Source organism: Ursus maritimus, unplaced genomic scaffold, assembly GCF_017311325.1.
Source record: "Ursus maritimus isolate PB19 unplaced genomic scaffold, ASM1731132v1 scaffold_25, whole genome shotgun sequence".
Lineage (NCBI taxonomy): Eukaryota > Metazoa > Chordata > Mammalia > Carnivora > Ursidae > Ursus > Ursus maritimus.
In genome coordinates, this window is record NW_024425008.1 from 28,195,120 (window position 1) to 28,213,357 (window position 18,238).

The 18,238-nt window shown below is 44.5% G+C and overlaps 1 protein-coding gene across 11 annotated transcripts in view; it reads right to left on the reverse strand.

The window, feature by feature from the left end:
* Positions 1–1,630: 1,630 nt before the first annotated feature.
* SIPA1L1 (signal induced proliferation associated 1 like 1) overlaps positions 1,631–18,238 on the reverse strand; it is a 371,790-nt gene continuing 355,182 nt past the window's right edge. For 7 of the 11 annotated variants that reach the window (XM_040641699.1, XM_040641701.1, XM_040641700.1 and 4 more), the window contains 4 exons: positions 6,388–6,534; positions 4,897–5,011; positions 2,626–2,710; positions 1,631–2,014 (listed from right to left, as the gene is read on the reverse strand). In XM_040641699.1, coding sequence (XP_040497633.1) covers positions 1,871–2,014; positions 2,626–2,710; positions 4,897–5,011; positions 6,388–6,534 — 491 coding nt within the window. In that variant the 3' untranslated portion in view covers positions 1,631–1,870. Of the gene's footprint in view, positions 2,015–2,624; positions 2,711–4,896; positions 5,287–6,019; positions 6,270–6,387; positions 6,535–18,238 lie in introns of those variants that run through there. The other 4 variants (XM_040641706.1, XR_005837672.1, XR_005837671.1 and 1 more) reach the window with 4 other exon arrangements.

Sequence of the window (18,238 nt, forward strand, 5' to 3'; positions counted from 1 at the left end):
TTGCAAGGAGGGTCAATGAGTTACTGGGTGGTCTTTCAAATAAGAAAACCTCAAGCAATAATACCAAAGCATTTTAAAAGAGCGTTTAAAATGAATTTTATTGTTTGAATTTTACAAGTAGTCTTGAAAGGCTTCAAACAAGAATTCCGTTGCAAAACTCTAATAAATAGCTTGCCCCAAGTCCCCAAACAAATGAAAGACAAAATAAAAACTAAACTCAGAAGGATAAGCAAGACTTCAGAATGCTTGGATGTTAGCGATATTTCTCATTTACAAAGAGATATCAGGCAATGTAACAATCTCCTTCATACAAGTCAAAGAGAGAAAGAGACAGACAATTGAGATCTTTACAAAGCACTCCGAAATCTTCCTATTTCCATGATGGAAATGTCACCCGAAAAAAAAAATTCCATGGAAAAATCACAATCGTGAATGAAACCGTAAAAGTCTGGTGGGGGGGGTGGGGGAGGAGAGAGAAAATCCATCCGTTTCTTTCAGGGATGGAGAAAGGAGTTGAGATTACTTGGGGCAGAGAGTGAGCAGATGGCATCGCAGAACGTTCTCTACATCGGAGTTGCCACTGAAGGGACACAGGTGTCAGCTCTGTGACACTTTTATGAAGGCAAGAAACAAGGCCACCAGGGGCTCCCGGGTCCCTCAACACTGGTGGGCCCAGTGTGTCCGTCTGCAGGACTGGGGGCCTTGGGACGACGGCCAGAGGCCCGGCGTGGCTGCATCACTAGACAGGAAAAACGGCCCGTCAGTCATTTCTGCAGCAGAACCCCGGCTGGCCACAGCCAAGGCCGCGCTTAGACTGCACACTGGGGCATGCAGGGTTCAAAGCCCGGGCTGTGATCACAGTCGTTGCTCCTAACAAGCAGGAATTAACTTCACATTCGCTTTCCCTAGTTATAAATACTGGGCCAGTCTTTGGAGAGGACTAATTATATGGTCATTTTGAGTAAGCTAAAAAAAAATACAGCTTTGCCACATTTTCATCTTTACATATCTCAAACAAAAGCTACGCTTTTGACCAAAATGCATACAAGGAAGATTTTGGTTTGGAGGAATTCTAAAACCAATTAATGTTTGGAGCCAGGAAGCTGTAGAGAAGCTGATTCCAATTTGGTGGGACTCAAACCAGACAAAGGGTTCTAGCTCTGAGGAACACACACCTGGGACCATCTCCCGGGGAGAGGAAGCAGGGGGTGGAATGACGTCACAATGCAGGACAGGAAAGGGGCGTCGCCCGAGGCGCTGGCTCTGTGCCTGATGCACTGACTTGCGGGTAACCCCGACCCCGCTGTCCTCGGGAAGATGGGGACAAAGGGCACTAGCTCATGCACAGCTCACAAGGGAGGTAGGCATTTTCTCCAAGCACCTCCCTCCCCAGGCATTTTAGGAACAAAGGTAAGGAAATCCCTCTCCCCAAATAAACCATTTGTAAAAACTATTTTCCTAGGAGCAATGACATGGGTCAGGAGCAGGAGGGGAAGCTTGGGTTACCTGAAATCGACAAGAGCTCATGGAAATAGAGGCAGATGGGCCAGGGAGGCCTAGGCCCACTTTCTTTTTTAAATAGGTAACAGATAAAGATATTGTGCAAAAAAATAAAGACATTCACATTTTAGCAGTTAAACTTTTATTTTACTTTTTAAAATTTTTATTTACTTTTTGTTTTTCTTTTCTACAAAAGGCAGATAATGATTGTTGATCTGCAATTGTTGTGTTGTGCACTCCCCGAAAGGGGCCAGAGTAGGGAGCGAGGGCTAATAGGCAGAGAAGGCTTTCCGTGGCAGGGCCGAAGGAGCGCCCAAGCGCACCAGAGAGCCCCCCGCCTGGGCCCCCCGGCCAGCCCCCGCAGCCTGCTCTAGCTCATGTCTATGGTATTGAAGACCCATTCCGTGAACTTCTTCAGCTTGTCCGAGGCATTCTGGGACTCCTCCTGCAGCCTCAGGTTGTCCTCCCGCAAGTGCTGGACTTCTGCCTGCAGGTGGGCCTTGTCTTCCTTTTCCTGGGAGGCAGGGCAGAGAAGGAAAGGGCTGGGACCCAGCAGCTGGAGGGCTGGCAAGGGAGCCGTGTGGCCCCTTCACCCATTTCTGGTCTTCATCCTAAACATCCGTATCCGTGGCCTGACACTGGGCATTCGGATACTCAAGCCAGGGTACAGGTCCTCCAGAGACTCACTAAGGAAGGTTTCTTTTGGAAGGCAAAGACATTAACGTGTACTTTACTTTCAAAAGGGCTGTCTCAACTTTTGGACTATTGTTTTGGTGGCAGCTGTCTTAATATAGTCAAAGCCACTCAAGAAACCACATTCTCTTGGTGTGAAAGCTCAAATGACAATGAAAATGGGTGGGTCTGGGCTACTGACCCAGTAGACAAGGGGTGGGGAGGCCCAGAGAGGGCTCCGAGGGGCTGGCTGGGGTTCAACAACTTTTCTGCACACGTGACAATGAAGGCCTGCTTGCATGGTGTGTGTCTTTGGGAACCGAGCTCCAAGCAGCTCGCGGCACGTGTGTCCCGAGAAAACGGGGACAACACCGCATGTTATTCCACGAGCAGGGCATTTGCTCAAGGGCACTTTCACAGACCAGGGCCTTTGCTTTAAGACTACGTGTTTACCTTCTTCAGGTCTTCCCGAAGCATCTTCAGCATCCCTTCCAGCTGGTCCACTTTAGAAGCCAGCGTGGGGGAGGAATCTTTACTGCTGGGGACAAGAAACAAAAGGCGCTGTTGGCAGAAGCCTCCATGGCTGGGTTTGTTTGGCATTTTTTTAACGAGGCTGCTGTATTTGTAAAATGGTTTTTTAATGTCGAATTACTCAGTACGGTAACAAAAGGTAACGCAAGGGTGAATGACAGCCTGTCGGTAGCTTCCTCTGTTAAAGATGCTGGATTTTCACGACAAAAGAATATACAGGACAGTAAGTGCAAATGGCCTCTCCGGCGGCAGGAGAGGTACGCTCTGGCAGAAACCGGCGCCCAGCACTGCGGCGTTTCCTAGTCTCCGCAGTGGCTGTAAGGGGAAGAGAGCCCCTCCTCTGCGTGCAGGGGGGGTTGAGGTCAGCTCTACCTTGGGGCGACCAGGAGAGGGTAGGTCTCTGGTTCCCCAGAAAACAGTTGTGGTTACTCATCCAGTTGCAGCTAAGTTTTCATGCTCCCGTCTTGAAGGCTTGTCTAAATATCTTAAAACATTTTAAAAAAATAAGAGGTTTCAAAAGCTCGTCAGTCCAACCCGCAGGTCTCCTTTGCTATTATGATCTGCAAACGAGGCCCCCAATTTTCTTTATATACGTGCTAGTAATGCTACCCTAATGGAATACCAGAAGAACCCCAGGGAGCTCGCGGGTGAGAAGACCACCCAGCTGGCTGGACAGGAGACCCTCGTCAACCGTCCGACCCTGTCTACCTGAATTCAAGCTGCAGAAAGTTTCCAAGTGAGCTCTGGCTGGATCCACCGCCTCAGAGCGATACAACCAAGCATCTACAGCCTCCCGCAGGGAGAACATGCAGCTGCCTCTTTCCAGAGGCCAACAGGGAAGACAGAGACTGAAGTTCTGGAATCCTGGACTAAAGGGCAGTCTCTACTTGAGCCGTGCTGAGGTCTTCTGCGGATTCTAGATCTACGAGCCCAAAAAGCAAAACTCTCAGTGGCACGAGTGTCTCGCGGCTGTAAATAAATGAAATGGTAAGGATCTCCACACTTGTAAGATGGGACCAATGAAAACGCTTAGCGGCCTATCTTGACTTCTGAAGGTTTTCAAAGTGAACGACGTGCCTGTGTACGCTGATTTTTAAAAACACATTTAACTCCATTTGTTCACTGAACAAAGTGCCAACTATCACTCTCATCTTAAGATTCTTCAAAGATTTAAGAACTAGTTGCTCAATAATCCTTTCTGAGGAAAATGGACATGTTCGCTCAGACTTCTGGTGGGAGGCCCCATTCTAAGAAGGTATGTTTTGGGTTCACTGTGCTCTTGACTCTACTTTTTTTTTAAGTTCTCAAAGTAACTGCCGCTCTCCCTCCCGAGAAGCCTCAGTGATCAGAGCGAATGCAGCACCTGTCCCTCATACTCAGGACAAACCACCCATGACTCTTCTGCTTTCTCCGTGAAGAGCACGTCCCTGCAGACTTGCTCAGCGAAGTCGTGAGGAACAATTCCACAGGCTATATGAACGACCTAGGCTAACCTCACTTTTCCTATTGTTGTCTGTTCCCTGGATACCTGGATTCTTAACCATCCTTAAAAGGCTTTAAAAGCACAGATTTCAAACTGATGAAGTTATTCCGCACCAGGGAGCACCTGCTATGGGTACCACAGCGGCCTGCGGGATGCCTTCCTTCATGGTAATAGGACACATCTACCCAACTTCCTCACCACTTAAAACAGAGGAAAACGGACATCTGTCTCCGCACAGTTCAACGCAAGTCAAAATCCCTGCTCTTGACTCCTAAGGAAACCCTCTGGGCCTCTGTCAGTGCTTGCTTTTCATTTCCTCTCGAACCTTACCTCTCCTGGTGACCCGGATCTAATGTCGATCTGAGCAGCACGTTGGGAGCTAAGACGCGAGCACATTTACAAATATGACCAATGGACAGCGGGGGAGAAACTCCAAAACCAAGCTCAGGGATGTCAGGCAAATGACGTTGCTCACCTTACGCAATCAGCCCTCAGAGCATAAATGTATGATGGCTTTAAATAATAATGAATATTCATGATTATGACTAAGTCATCAAGACCAGTTAATTATGTTTCTAGTATTGCGTTACAAAGCATTCTAAATGTGCAGTCAGCTAATCCACGTGGCCTCCGTCTCTTCCCCACACCTGCTGTCACGAGTGGAAGGGACACGGGGTGCGGAGTGCAGAGCTCGCTACTGGGTGACCAACCTGCTGTAGGACGTCATCTGGGCCAGAGCCTGCCCCTCGAGCTGGTCGCTGCTGGATGCGGCACTCAGGGGCCGGCGGCTTTCGTCACCAGCAGCAAAGAAAGAGGCTCTCTGCACTGGAAGACAGAGGAGAAGCCAGTCAGTATTTCGGAACCACATCCCGGGCCCGGTCTATCAAAGGTCAACAACCAGCCTACACAGAGGGTCAAACCTAACCAACGTGGGGGGGTGCATGAGGAACCCTATCTCCTGACCTGGGCAGGAAAACGTGACCATTTCAGCTGTAAGAGGACAGCAGCGGTGGAAGATCCCGTCTGAAAACACTTGTTGTGGGTCAATTTGTAGTCCTCTTTTTCTTACTCATCGAGGTAACATTCTGTGAAATGTTTCCCTGGAAACAGGCATCGTGCCAAATTTCCAGACCAAGGCTTTCTCCACTCGGATGATAGAAAATGCACTTCTAGACGTATGTTTTCCACAAGACTCCTGGCTACCTTGGTAGGTTTTAGCCAAAGTCCAACCATATGTGTTTCAAAATATGCCCAACTCAAAACTTGAGCCAAGAAAACAGAATCAAAGTTTCAAAACCTCTCATTAAAAACACAAAACTACTACCATCTCCTATAAAGGAGAGTGACCAGCAAATTGAAATTTAAAATCAAGTCAGTACTGGTGAATTGGGATCAGCGACTCCACCGTCGCCTGATCAATTCTCCTGAAAACCGGAGCTTGGTGGAAGAGCCACTTTCAGTTCTTCAAACGTGAGCAAACAAAAAAACCAACTCTAAACCACTCACCTGCTATCAACATTTTATAAAGAATGTTTTAGCACCAAAGAATTTGGAATGATGGCCACAGAGTGAAGTCAGTGTATTCAAAAAAGGCATCAGCCAAGCTCACGTCCACACGCACGGACAGCATTACGTTTTGTTTCTTCTATGGCCGCGCACTAGCGCCAGGGCCCGCGTTTAAGCAAGCACAAGACAGTGGGTTAGCACAGAACGGTGCAGACAGAAAACGTGCTACCAGAGTCGGGAGAGGCAGTGAGAAGCACGAAGGGAATATGCGACATCTGTCCAGACTGGGGTAGGGCCAAGTGGGACGAGCACCCCTAACAGACCCACCGGTGCACCTCGCAATGACGTCCTCATGCCGTGGTCAAAGACTCTCGCTGGATAGCTGTTCTTTTGGGTCAAGTGACAGCTGGGATTCCCCCATGCCCTGCCCTTCCCGTGTGTGGGGAGGGGAGACCTCCGTGCCATCGATTCCCAGGGAGAGGACACGTCGGGCTCCATCGGGTTAAATCAGCGCGTGCCCCTACTGAGTGCTCGGTAACGGTTCGCTCCACTGGTTTCCGGCTGCAAGTGCTCCACCCTGTGTGGTGGGTGTGTCCAAAGCAGCAGCGTGGACACACTGACCAGAGCCTCGCACCCCCGAACTGGGCGTGGCCCGGCCGTCCCGCGCGTCCCGCTCAGCTCGTCCGCGGACTCACCCTCATAGGCCTTGGCAGCGTCCACCAAGTTGGACCAGTCCAAATCCGCAGCAGCGTCGGGCAGGGGCATCAGGCCGGGGTCGGGCATGGGAGGCCTTCGGGTCTCCTGGACGTCTGTGAGGGAGCTATCCGAGGCCGAGAACTCTCCTGCACGAGAGGAGAGAGAGAGGATCCTTCCTGGGCCCAGAGGAGAACCGCTCAAGATCTCACCTGGGCAGTTGTTACCTGGAATCCGCTTCTAGTCCAGCAGACCGGCAGGGGCGTGAACTAGTCTCAACTCAATTTTAGTCCTCTCCCATAGTGTGAGACACAGAAAAGCTAGTTTTGCACTAAGACAACACGTCTGCTTCTGTGGGAGCAGTCTATCTACAGGGGGGCCCAGGGAACCTCCCATGTTTCTCTTTTTTTCCCCAGAGTCAAGGATTCAGGCTAGGACAATGAGGCCTGTCTCAACAGACAGCTGGACTTTGAAGCCGGACCAGAGAAAATTACCCCTGTTTCGGGGCATAGTAAGTCTTATTCTTACTGGACTGGGCCCTGAGATCCGACCCACCTGCCTGTGGACTCCCTGTCCCCGGGGAATGGCCCCCTGGTTTCCACTGCTGGATGTCTGCAGGCTGATGTGGGAACCCAAGCAGACTTATGAGGGCGCTCCATGACCCAAATGCGGTTACTACAGGCAGGTGATTTTACGATTGGTATTGGCGCTCTTCGCCTCCCCAAAGACAGAAGAAGCAGCTCTTGGGTTCGGTTTTGGATCATAGCAGTCCAATGGCCTGAGCTGCTTCTAAGGTGACAATTTTAAAAATACAAACATGAAGCATCGTAAGGATGACCCTTTGCTTGGCCTGGGGCAGAGAGGAGCGGGCGCAGGGAGCCCCTCTGCCGTCCGAGCACGTGCTGCTACCCCTCGAGTTCGCCTGGCAGAGAACAGAGTGGGAGGGCTGCTGGGCCCACGACACACAGATGCTCTCAACGGGGCAGAAGCTGGGGCAGGAACAAGGGTGGGGTGTGCGACTCCAGGACAAGGGCCGCTCTCAGAATGGGACTGTAACACTACAAATCCACGCCGACCCAAGCTCAAACCTCAGTTAAAATCACTGACTCCAGAAACACCTGTTTCCAAGGAGTTAAAAAGCTTCCCCAATGATGACAGCCTGGTAAACCAGAGTATATCTAGTGCTTGTTTTCCCTTTCAAATGACATAAAGAACTGCCCTGAAGTACAGCTGCTAGTTATTAATGTGCTTAAATTAGCAAAATGATGAGTAAATGGAAATCAACAAATACTGCCAGATATTAAATGCTCTGATCTATTTAAACATGTTCCCACCAAGGGTAAGTAGGTGGAACAGACAATTCTGTGTGTCACTCACAACCCTTCTGCCCTTTTATCTCTGGCATCCAAATTTCCATATGTACAAAAGAAGTCGCTCCTCCCCATTGCCCAGTGACAGTTGCTGAAACAAGGCCAGGGCTGCGGAATCAGCCCAACAAGGGTTGCCCCATTTAGGACATGGGGTCACCGTGCTGCCTTTCAGGAAAGCAAGAACGGGATGGGAGGGGGCTCACAGAGGGCAGCCCATTCCCTCCCTTCCGTGGCTGGACGGTGACCACATGTGCGATTTCTCCATTACTCTCTTAGAACAGAAACCTCTAGAAGACAGGGTCTATTCAGACATGCCCTCAGAAAGGGTTTATTGCTGCAGGAACAATGGAACTCAGGGGAGAGTGGCCCCAATGTGGAGACACGGGGAGAAAAAGGTTGGTCACTACCAGGAAGTTTTTTTCTAGAGTCTAGATGGTAAAAAGTGATTATTTCACACGTCAACTCTGGAGGGTGACCTCGTGGAGAAAAGAGAAGCCAGATTCCAGTTGTAGTCAGACGGGGGCACGGGGGGCAGGGAGAAACTGGCACGCTCTCTGAGTGATGCCTGCCGTCAGGGAGAAGGGGTACGGTGAGCAGGACAGAGGTGGTGGAGGGACATGTACGGGAGTGGGTTGAGAGCTCATGTGTGATGAGGGGAGAAAGCAAATGAGGCAAGCAGGAGATTCAAAGACAATACTGCTCCAGAGAAGCAGCAGAAAGGAAAAGAGACATGGGTATGAACGGAGGCAGAATGCCCAGAAGGAGAAAGGACAGATGGGAGACAGGGTTACAGCATATGTCTAATGAACAAGCAGGATCCCAGGTTCCATAGCAGGTGTCTGGTGGGCCAGGTCATAATGGGGGAAGGTGGGTGCAGAACCCTGGAATGGAGGTGGACAGAGAGGAGAAAGGAAAAGAACAAATGTAAATTCATAGTCCCAGAATATGGTCTCTCATAAAACCGGGACCTAATTTGGTCACAGAGCAAACAAGCTATTTATGAACCAAAGGCAAGAAACGGAGGTGCCTGGTATCGATATGCTTTTCTCTAAACTAATACTTGCTTGTTCACTGAATGAATGAATGAGTCAACAAACGACTGGCTGACACCACAGTCTAGGGAAGACAGAACAATGGCAAGTCTGGGTTCTTATGGTGGCTGGAAGGGGCCAATGGATACAAGTCTCCAAAAAATAATTTAATGTTAGCCAAATGTACGCAATCATAGCAGATAGGATGTTTGGTAAAAATATAATCCCCAAACTACACCTTTGTATTAAAACCGAAATTCAGCAAGTCTTGGGTAAGGTCTGGAAATCTGTATTTTTACCAAGCATGGCCAGGAGAGGGTTGTTATATGCATCTGGTGCCCCAGTATTTATGGCTGCCACCCAAGGGATGCGCCTTGATTACCTGGCTCTGGTGGCCAGGGGGGCCTGCATTCCTGGGTCCCATGGGACTTTAACAATTGGAGGGACAGTTCTTGACAGGTTACCACCTGTAGGGCACTGCACAGAACACAGACTGAAACAAACTCCAGCTTTTCTGTGAAAGAGGCTTATCTGCTTATTCCAGAGCTTTGGCCTCAGGGCAGGCTTCAGGTCTGGCGCACAAGTAGGGGTCCCTGGTGGTGCTCATGGGGCACGGAGGCCAGTGCATGCTATCTTTGTGCCTGCCCTCTGCCTTCCTCTGGCTCACTGTTATCTCTCAGAAATGAACTTATACACTCACTTAGTAATCTGGTTTTTATGACTGCACTTGGGGACCCTTTGAGATCGCCTGGCTCTGGTGGCCAGTGGGGCTTACAGCTGTGGTCTCACAGGACTGTATATATTTGCATACTTTCAGAGCTGCTGCCAGAAGGTCTGGCTTACAATCAGCCTACAGCTAGGTGCTGACTGAGATCCTCCCCTTTGGGACACTGGTCTTGGCACACCCCCAACTTCTGGGAGCTATTAAAAATGAAATGGGCTGTTTGGCTATCACAAAGGTTTGAGAGACAAGAAAGAGCTAGGGCAGGGTTGAATGGTAAGGTTCATCTCCCAAACGAGGCTACTCCTTCAAGACTGGGAGAGGTGGCTGTCTTATCTAAGACACAGACCAACATAAGGAGTCCAGAAAAATGAGGAAACAAAGGAATATGTAATGAACAAAAGAACAAAATAAAACCAGAGAAAAAAGCCTTAACGAAGGGGAGATAAGTATCTGCCTGAGTTCAAGGTAATAGACATAAAGATCCTCGCTGAACTTGGGAAAAGAATGAACACAGTGAGAACTTCAATAAAAAGAAAATATAAGGAAATATCAAATAGAAGTCACAAAGCCAAAGATACAATAACTGAACTGAAAAATATACTAGAGGGGTTCAACAGAAGATTAGATGAAGCAGAAGAAAGAATCGGTGAATTCAGAGACAAGGCAATGGAACTCATCCAATCAGAGGAGCAAAAAAAAAAAAAAAAAAAAAAAACACCCAACCCAAACCAAACCAAACCTAAAGGAGTGAAAATAGCTTAAGGGACCTACAGAACAATATCAAGCGGACCAACATGTGCATTACAGGGGTCCCAGGAGAAGAGAGAGAACTTCCCTAACCTGGGGAAGGAAACACACATCCAGATCCAGGAAGACCAGAGTTCCAGATAAGATGAATATAAAAAGACCCACACCAAGACACATCACAATTACAGTCTCCAAAGCTAGACGAGAAGATCAAATTAAAAGCAGCAAGAGAAAAACAACTTGATATGCACAAGTGAATCCCTGTAAGACTTTTCAACAGGAACTTTCCAGGCCAGAAGGGAGTGGCTGAATGAAAAAAACTGCCAACCAAGAATCCTCTACCCAACAAAGCTGTCCTCCAGAACTGAAGGTGAGATAAAGAGTTTTCCAGACAAACGAAGCTGAAGGAGAGGTGCCTGGGTGGCTCAGTCGGTTGAGCATCTGACTCTTGATTTCGGCCCAGGTTATGATCACAGAGTCCTGGGAGTCTGCTTGTTCCCCTCTCTGCCTCTCCCCCTGCTTGTGCTCTCTCTCTAAAATTAATGAATCTTAAAAAAAAAAAAAAAAATCTAAAGGAGCTCAACACAACTAGCCTGGCTTTATCGGAAATGTTAAAGGGACTTCTTTAAGCCAAAAAGAAGGAGTGCTAATTAGTAAAAAGAAAACATAAAAATATCAATCTTAACAGAAAATGGAAGCATACAGTGCAGGCAGTAGTAAATTGACTACTTACAAGGCTAGTAAGAAGGTTAAAAGACAAAAATGATAAAAATAATTGTTTTACAGTTGGCCCTTGAGCAAGCAGGTTCGAATTGCATGGGTCCACTTCTATGTGGATTTTCTTCTATAAATAATCTCAGAAAAAGTTTTGAAGAACTGCAACAGTTTCAAAAACTTGCAAACTACACAGCTTAGAAGTATCATAAAAAGTTAGGATGTCATGAATGCCGGAAATACATACAAATCTATTATAAAAAGTTAAACTTTCCAAAACTCACACTGTACACGGCACCACTCACAGTTGAGAGAAGTGTGAACAGAGATGCAGTATTACATCATAATTGCACACAGTTAACCATGGTACGCACTGTGCTGTACTCATCTTGCAGCCACCTCCTGTTGCTACTGCAGTGAGGCCTGGTGCTCAAAGTATCCACTGAAAGTGCACGTGAGGCTAATCATCTCCGCACGAGCAGTTCCTCTCTCCAGTAAACCGGGCATCACGGTGAAAACCGGTCTCCATTCCCACGTACTTCTCATTGTGTTTAGTGCAATACCATAAACCTTGAATAACACCATGGGACCCATTCGAAGTGCTACTAGTGATGCTGGAAGTGTTCCCAAAAAGCAGAAAAGATATGAAATAACACGAACAAGCTGAATTGCTTGATACGTATCACAGACTGAGGTCTGCAGCTGCGGTCGCCTGCCATTTCAAGGTAAATGAATCTAACATAAGGCCCATTGTGAAAAAAAGAAGAGGAAATTCACAAAGCTGTCACTGTAGCGGCGCCAGTGGGCATAAAAACCTGGTACTTTCTGTGAAATACCTTTTTTCCTCCTATTGAAAATGCAGCTTTCAGGTGGGGTGCAGGACTGCTAATAAGAAAGGCATTCCTACAGACTCTAATAGGATTCAAGAAAAAGCAAAGTCATTATATGACAACTCAAAGCAAATGGAAGGTGAAAGATCTAAAGCGGCGGAATTTAATGCCAGCAAAGGATGGTTTGATAATTTTAGAAAGAGGTTTGGTTTTAAAAATGTCAAGATAACAGGAGAAGCAGCTCCTGCCAACCTAGAGGCAGCAGACAAGTTCCCAGACACAATTAAGAAAATCATTGAGGAGAAAGGATATCTCTGCCTGAACATGTTTTTAATGCAGACAGAAGTGCCCTGTTCTGGAATAAAATGCCACACACACAAAAAAACATTTATGATTTACTCCATATGAAGAGAAGTGAGCAGGATTTAAGCAGGAAGGGACAGACTAACTAGTTTTGTGCAAGTGCAGTTAGGTTAGGATCAAAATTGCCCTTTTCTATAAATCCACCAGCCCCTAAGGGTTGAAGGGAAACAATACCAGCTGTCAGACTTGAGGTTGTACAAGACGGCCTGGTCAATGAAGACCCTTTTTCTGGATTGGTTCCATTGATGCTTTGTTCCTGAGGTCAGGAAGTACCCTGCCAGCAAGGGATTGTCTTTTAAAGTACTTTTGATATTGGACAATGGCCGGCCACCCAGAATCCCATGAGTTCAACACCAAAGGTGTCAAAGTAGCCTACTTGCCCCCAAATACGACATTTCTAAGTCAGCCTCTAGATCAAGGGGTCATCAGAACTTTTAAGGATGATTACACACAGTATTCCTTTTCGATTTTTTAAGATTTTGTCAGAGAGAGAGGGTGCACAAGCAGGGGAGCAGCAGGCAGAGGGTGAAGCAGGCTGCCTGCTGAGCAAGGAGCCTGATGTGGGGCTGGATCCCAGGACCCTGGGATCATGACCTGAGCCAAAGGCAGATGCTTAACCGACTGAGCCACCCAAGCGTCCCTACACACAGTATTCTGGGAAAAGGACTGCCAACACTATGGAAGGGAACTGTGATAGAGAGACAGAACATCATGAAATTCTGGAAAGATTATACCATCGAAGATGCCACCATAGTTACAGAAAAGGCATGAAAACCATCAAGTCCAAAATAATGGATTCCTGTTGGAGAAAACTGTCCAGACGTTGTGTATAACTTCATAGGATTTACGATAGAGCCAATCAAAGAAATCATGAAAGAGACAGTGGATTTGGCAAAAAAAAGAGTAGGGGGTGAAGGGTTTTAAGATGTAGATCTTGAAGAAGTCCGAGAGGTAACAGACCCCACACCAGAGGAATTAACAGACGGCGACTGGATGCAGATGAGTGCTTCCAAACCAGTGCCAGATGATGGGGAACAAAGAAGAAATGCCAGAAAACACTGACAGTAGACAATCTGGCAGACGGGTTCTGATTCTCCAAGATGGCTTTTACAACATGAACCATTCTATGATATGGGCTCTGAAACTAAAGCTCACAGTGGAAGGATCGGTACTGTATAGAAACACATTTAGAGAGATGAAAAAGCAAAACAGTCAGAAATTACAATATATTTGCATAGAGTTATACTGAGTGTGTCTGCCTCTCCCACCCCTCCTTCCACCTCTGCCATCCCTGAGACAGCACGGCCAACCCCTCGTGTTCCTCTCTCCTCAGCCTACTCAATGTGCAGATAAGGGGGAAGGTCCTTCTGATGAGCCACTTCCACTTACTGAATAATAGTCACCAGGCCATGCAGTTAATAAACCTAGCTGCTGTGTATGTAAGTGTTTTGTGTGGAACTCTAACTGTACAGCAATAATTGTACGAGATGCTTTTGTGTCATCGTTGCCAAAGTATTCATCATGTAGAACGCTGAGTGGAGGTCTTGTATGCAAGTGGACACCCTGTCCTTACGTGGGCATATGTGATATTGAATATAAAATTAATAATGCTTGGTTTTCTTACTGTTTTATAATTTTGCTTTCAAGGAATTACATTACTGTAAAGTATGCCTCTCGCTCTTGTAACTGGAGAAACCGCATATCAGCCTATCGTCACAGGTAAGTGGTTTTTTAAAAATGTAACAATGTTTCTAAAACTGTACTATGAATATGACTGTAGTGCTTTATGCCATAAAAATTTTATAGTGATTCATTCATTAGTGTATAGGTGAGGCTACTGTGAAGAACTGTATCAAGTCCACTAGGCCACCATCGAGCAACCATACTGCTGCTCCTTCATTATCGACGCATGAACTGTTACACCTGCAAATAAGTATGCATTCCTTTCCACTTCTGATGTCTAGTGTTAGCAATACGTATAACATCTACAGTGCTCTGTTTCCTATAAGACAAAATTGGTGTAGGTACTGACAGATGGTTAAGCGTGTAAACAGACAAGGTAAACTTATGGTTTTGGTAAATACAGTACAGTACTGTAAATGTAGCTTCTCTTATGATTTTTAATATCTTCTTTTCTCTAGTTTACTTTACTGTAAGGTTACAGTATATAAGACCTATAACATACAAAATATTTGAAATGACTGTTTATGTTATTGGTAAGGCTTCCAGTCAATCGTAGGCTATCAGTAGTTAATGTTTCTGGGGAGTCAACAGTTATACAGGGATTTTTGACCATATAAAGGGTTGATACCCCATATACTCCCCCTTGTTGCTCAAGGGTCAACTATAATTAGTTAAGGGATACACATGATAAAAAGATGTAAATTGTGACATCAAAAACTTCAAACATTGGGGGGAGAGTAAAAATGTAAGACTTTAGAATACATTTAAACTTAAAAAGTTGTTATGAACTGAAAATAAATGGTTATAAGTTATATGAAAGCCTCATGGGAACCACAAAGCAAAAACCTATGATAGATACACAGAGGACAAATGGAAAGAAATCTAAGCCTACCACTACAGAAAGTTATTAAACTACGAACGAAGAGAGCAGGAGAAGAAAGGAATACAGAGGAACTACAAAACAGCAAAAAGTACATGCCTATCATTAACTATTTTAAATATAAATGGACTATATTCTCCAATTAAAAGACACAGAATGGCTGAATGGGTAAAAAAAACACGACCCATCTATATGCTGCCTGTAAGAGAGTCACTTGAGAAGTAAGGACATACACAGACTGAAAGTGAAGGAATGAAAAAAGATATTCCAAGCAAACGGAAACTAAAAGAAAGCTGGTATAGTTATATTAGAAAAAAGAGACTTTAAAACAAAGAATAAAAGACCAAAAAAAAAAAAAAAAGGCATTATATAATGATAAAGGGGCCAATCCAATAAGAGACTATAACATTTGGAAATATCTATGTACCCAAAACTGGAGGACCTAAATATGTGAAGCAAATATAAACTGACCTAAAGGGAGAAATAGCAATATGATAATAACAGGGGACTTTGATAACCCACTTTCATCAATGGACAGATCATCAAGACAAGTCAATTAGGAAACATTAACCTTAAATGACACACTAGACCAGATGGGCTTAACAGCTTATAAAGAATAATCCATCCAAAACCAAAAGAATATACATTCTTTTCAGTCACACATAGAACATTCTCCAGGATGGATCATATGTTAGGTCACAAGTCTTAATAAATTTAAGATGACTGAAATGAAATCAAACATTTTCCCCACTATAATGCTATGAATCTAGAAATCAATTACAAGAAGAAAACAGGAAAATACACAAATATGTGGAGACTAAATAACATGCTACTAAACAGCAATGGGTCAAAGATGACATCACAAGAGAAATCAAGAAATACTTTCAGAAGAATGAAAATGAAAATACAACACACCAAAGCTTACACGATGCAGGAAAAGCAGTTCCAAAAGGGACGTTCATAGTGACAAATGCCTACATATTAAGAAATACCTCAAATAAACAACCTAACTTTACACCTGAAGGACCTAAGAAAAGAACAACGAATAAAGCCCAAAGTTAGTAGAAGGAAGGAAATAACAGATCAGAGTGGAAATAAATAAAACAAAACACACAAAATAGAGATCAATGAAACTAAGAACTGGTCCTTTGAAAAGATAAACAAAATGGAATCTTTAGCTAGACTCACCAAGAAAAAGAGAAGACTCAGGGTCGGAAATGAAAGAGCAAACACTATAACTGATACCAGAGAAATACAGAGAATCTTAAGAGACTACTATGAAGAATTAGGTGCCAACAAATTGTGCATAAGAAGAAATGCATAAATCCCATGAACATACAGCTTGCCAAGACTGAATCATGATTATGAGACTGACACGCCACCTGCTATGCCAAGTCACTAAGATTGAATCAGGAAGAACCCAAACATCGGAACAGACTGATTACTAGTAAGGAGATGGTTGGAAGGTCTGTGATTACTGATTCAAACAAAAACTCAGGAACAGAGGACTCTGCTGCTGAATTCCACCGAACATTTAAAGAAGAATTCACCCTTTAAAACTCTTCCAAAAAAAAAAAAGAAAAAAAAAGCAGCAGCAAAAGGAACACTTCCAAACTCATTTTATGAGGCTAGCATTATCCACCCGGATACCAAAATTAGACAGGGACACCACAAGAAAAAGAAAATCACAGGCCAATATCCTTGATGAACAAAGGTGCAAAAATCCTCAACAAAATATTAATAGACCAAGTTTAACTGTACATTAAAAGGACCATATACTATGATCAAATGGGATTTGTCTCAGGGATGTAAGGATGGTTCAACATCCACAAATCAATGTGATATACCATATTGATGAAATGAAGGATAAAAATCATATTATCATCTCAGTAGACGCAGAAAAAGCATTTGACAAAAATAAATACCCATTTATGATAAAAAAATCAAAAGAGCAGGTATAGAGGGGATGTACTTTAACATAATAAAGGCCATGAATGACAAGCTCATAGCTGCCATACTCCATGATGAAAGCTGAAATCTCTAAGATCAGGAACAAGGCATTCTTTTTTTTTTTTTTTTTTTTAAGATTTTTTATTTATTTATTCGACAGAGATAGAGACAGCCAGCGAGAGAGGGAACACAAGCAGGGGGAGTGGGAGAGGAAGAAGCAGGCTCATAGCGGAAGAGCCTGATGTGGGGCTCGATCCCATAACGCCGGGATCACGCCCTGAGCCGAAGGCAGACGCTTAACTGCTGTGCCACCCAGGTGCCCCAGGAACAAGGCATTCTTACTACTTTTATTCAATAAAGTATTAGAAGTCCTAGTCAGGGCATTAGACAAGAAATAAAAGGCATCCAGATATGATGTAAAACTCACTATTTGCAGATGGCATATTATATTAGAGAACCCTAAAGACTGCACCAAAAACTTCTAAGAATTAACAAAGGAATTTAGTAAAGTTGTAGGATACCAAATCTATTCACACACATCTGTTGCATTTTTATACACTAATAACAAAATATCAGAAAGAGAAATTAACAATCCCACTCACAATTGTATCAAAGGAATCAAATACCTAGGAATAACTTTAACCAAGGAGGTAAAAGGCCTGTACACTGTAAACTATAAGACACTGATAAACGAAACTGAAAACACAAATAAATGGAAAGATATTCCATGCTCATAAAAGAGTAGTTAAAATGCCCATACTACCCAAAACAATCTACAGATTCAGTGCAATCCCTATCAAAATTTTAATGGCATTCTTCACAGAAGCAGAACAAGCAATCTTAAAATTATCTGTAATTACAAAAGACTCTGAATAGCCAAAGCTATCTTAGAAAAAAAAAAAAAGCTGGTGGTATCATGCTCCCTGATTTCAAACTATACTACAAAGCTATAGTAATCAAAACAGTTTGGTATTAGCATCAAACAGACACATCAATGGAACAGAACAGAGAGCCCAGAAGTAAACATATGCATATGTGGTCAATTAATTTATGACAAAGGAGCCAAGAATATATGATAGGGAAAAGACGGTCCTTAACAAACAGTGTGGGGAAAATGGGACAGCCACATGCAACAGAATGAAACCAGAGCTGTATCTTACACCAAACCACAAAAATTAACTCATTATGGATAAAAGACTTGACTATAAGACCTGAAACCAAACTTCCACAAGAAAACAGCAGTACGCTCCCTGACATCAGTTTTGATGATTTTTTGGATTTGACGCCAAAAGCAAAAGTAACAAAGGCAAAAATAAACAAGTAGACTACACACAAAAAAATTTGTGCACAGCAAAAAAACCTATTAACATAATGAAGAGGAACCTATGGGCTGGGAGAAAATATGCGCAAATCAGATCTGATAAGGGGGTAATATTCATAATATATAAAGAATTCCTACAACTCAATAGCCAAAAAACAAACCAATTAGAAAATGGGCAGAGAATGTGAACATTTTTCCAAAAACAACATATAGATGGCCAACAGGTGAATGAACAGATGC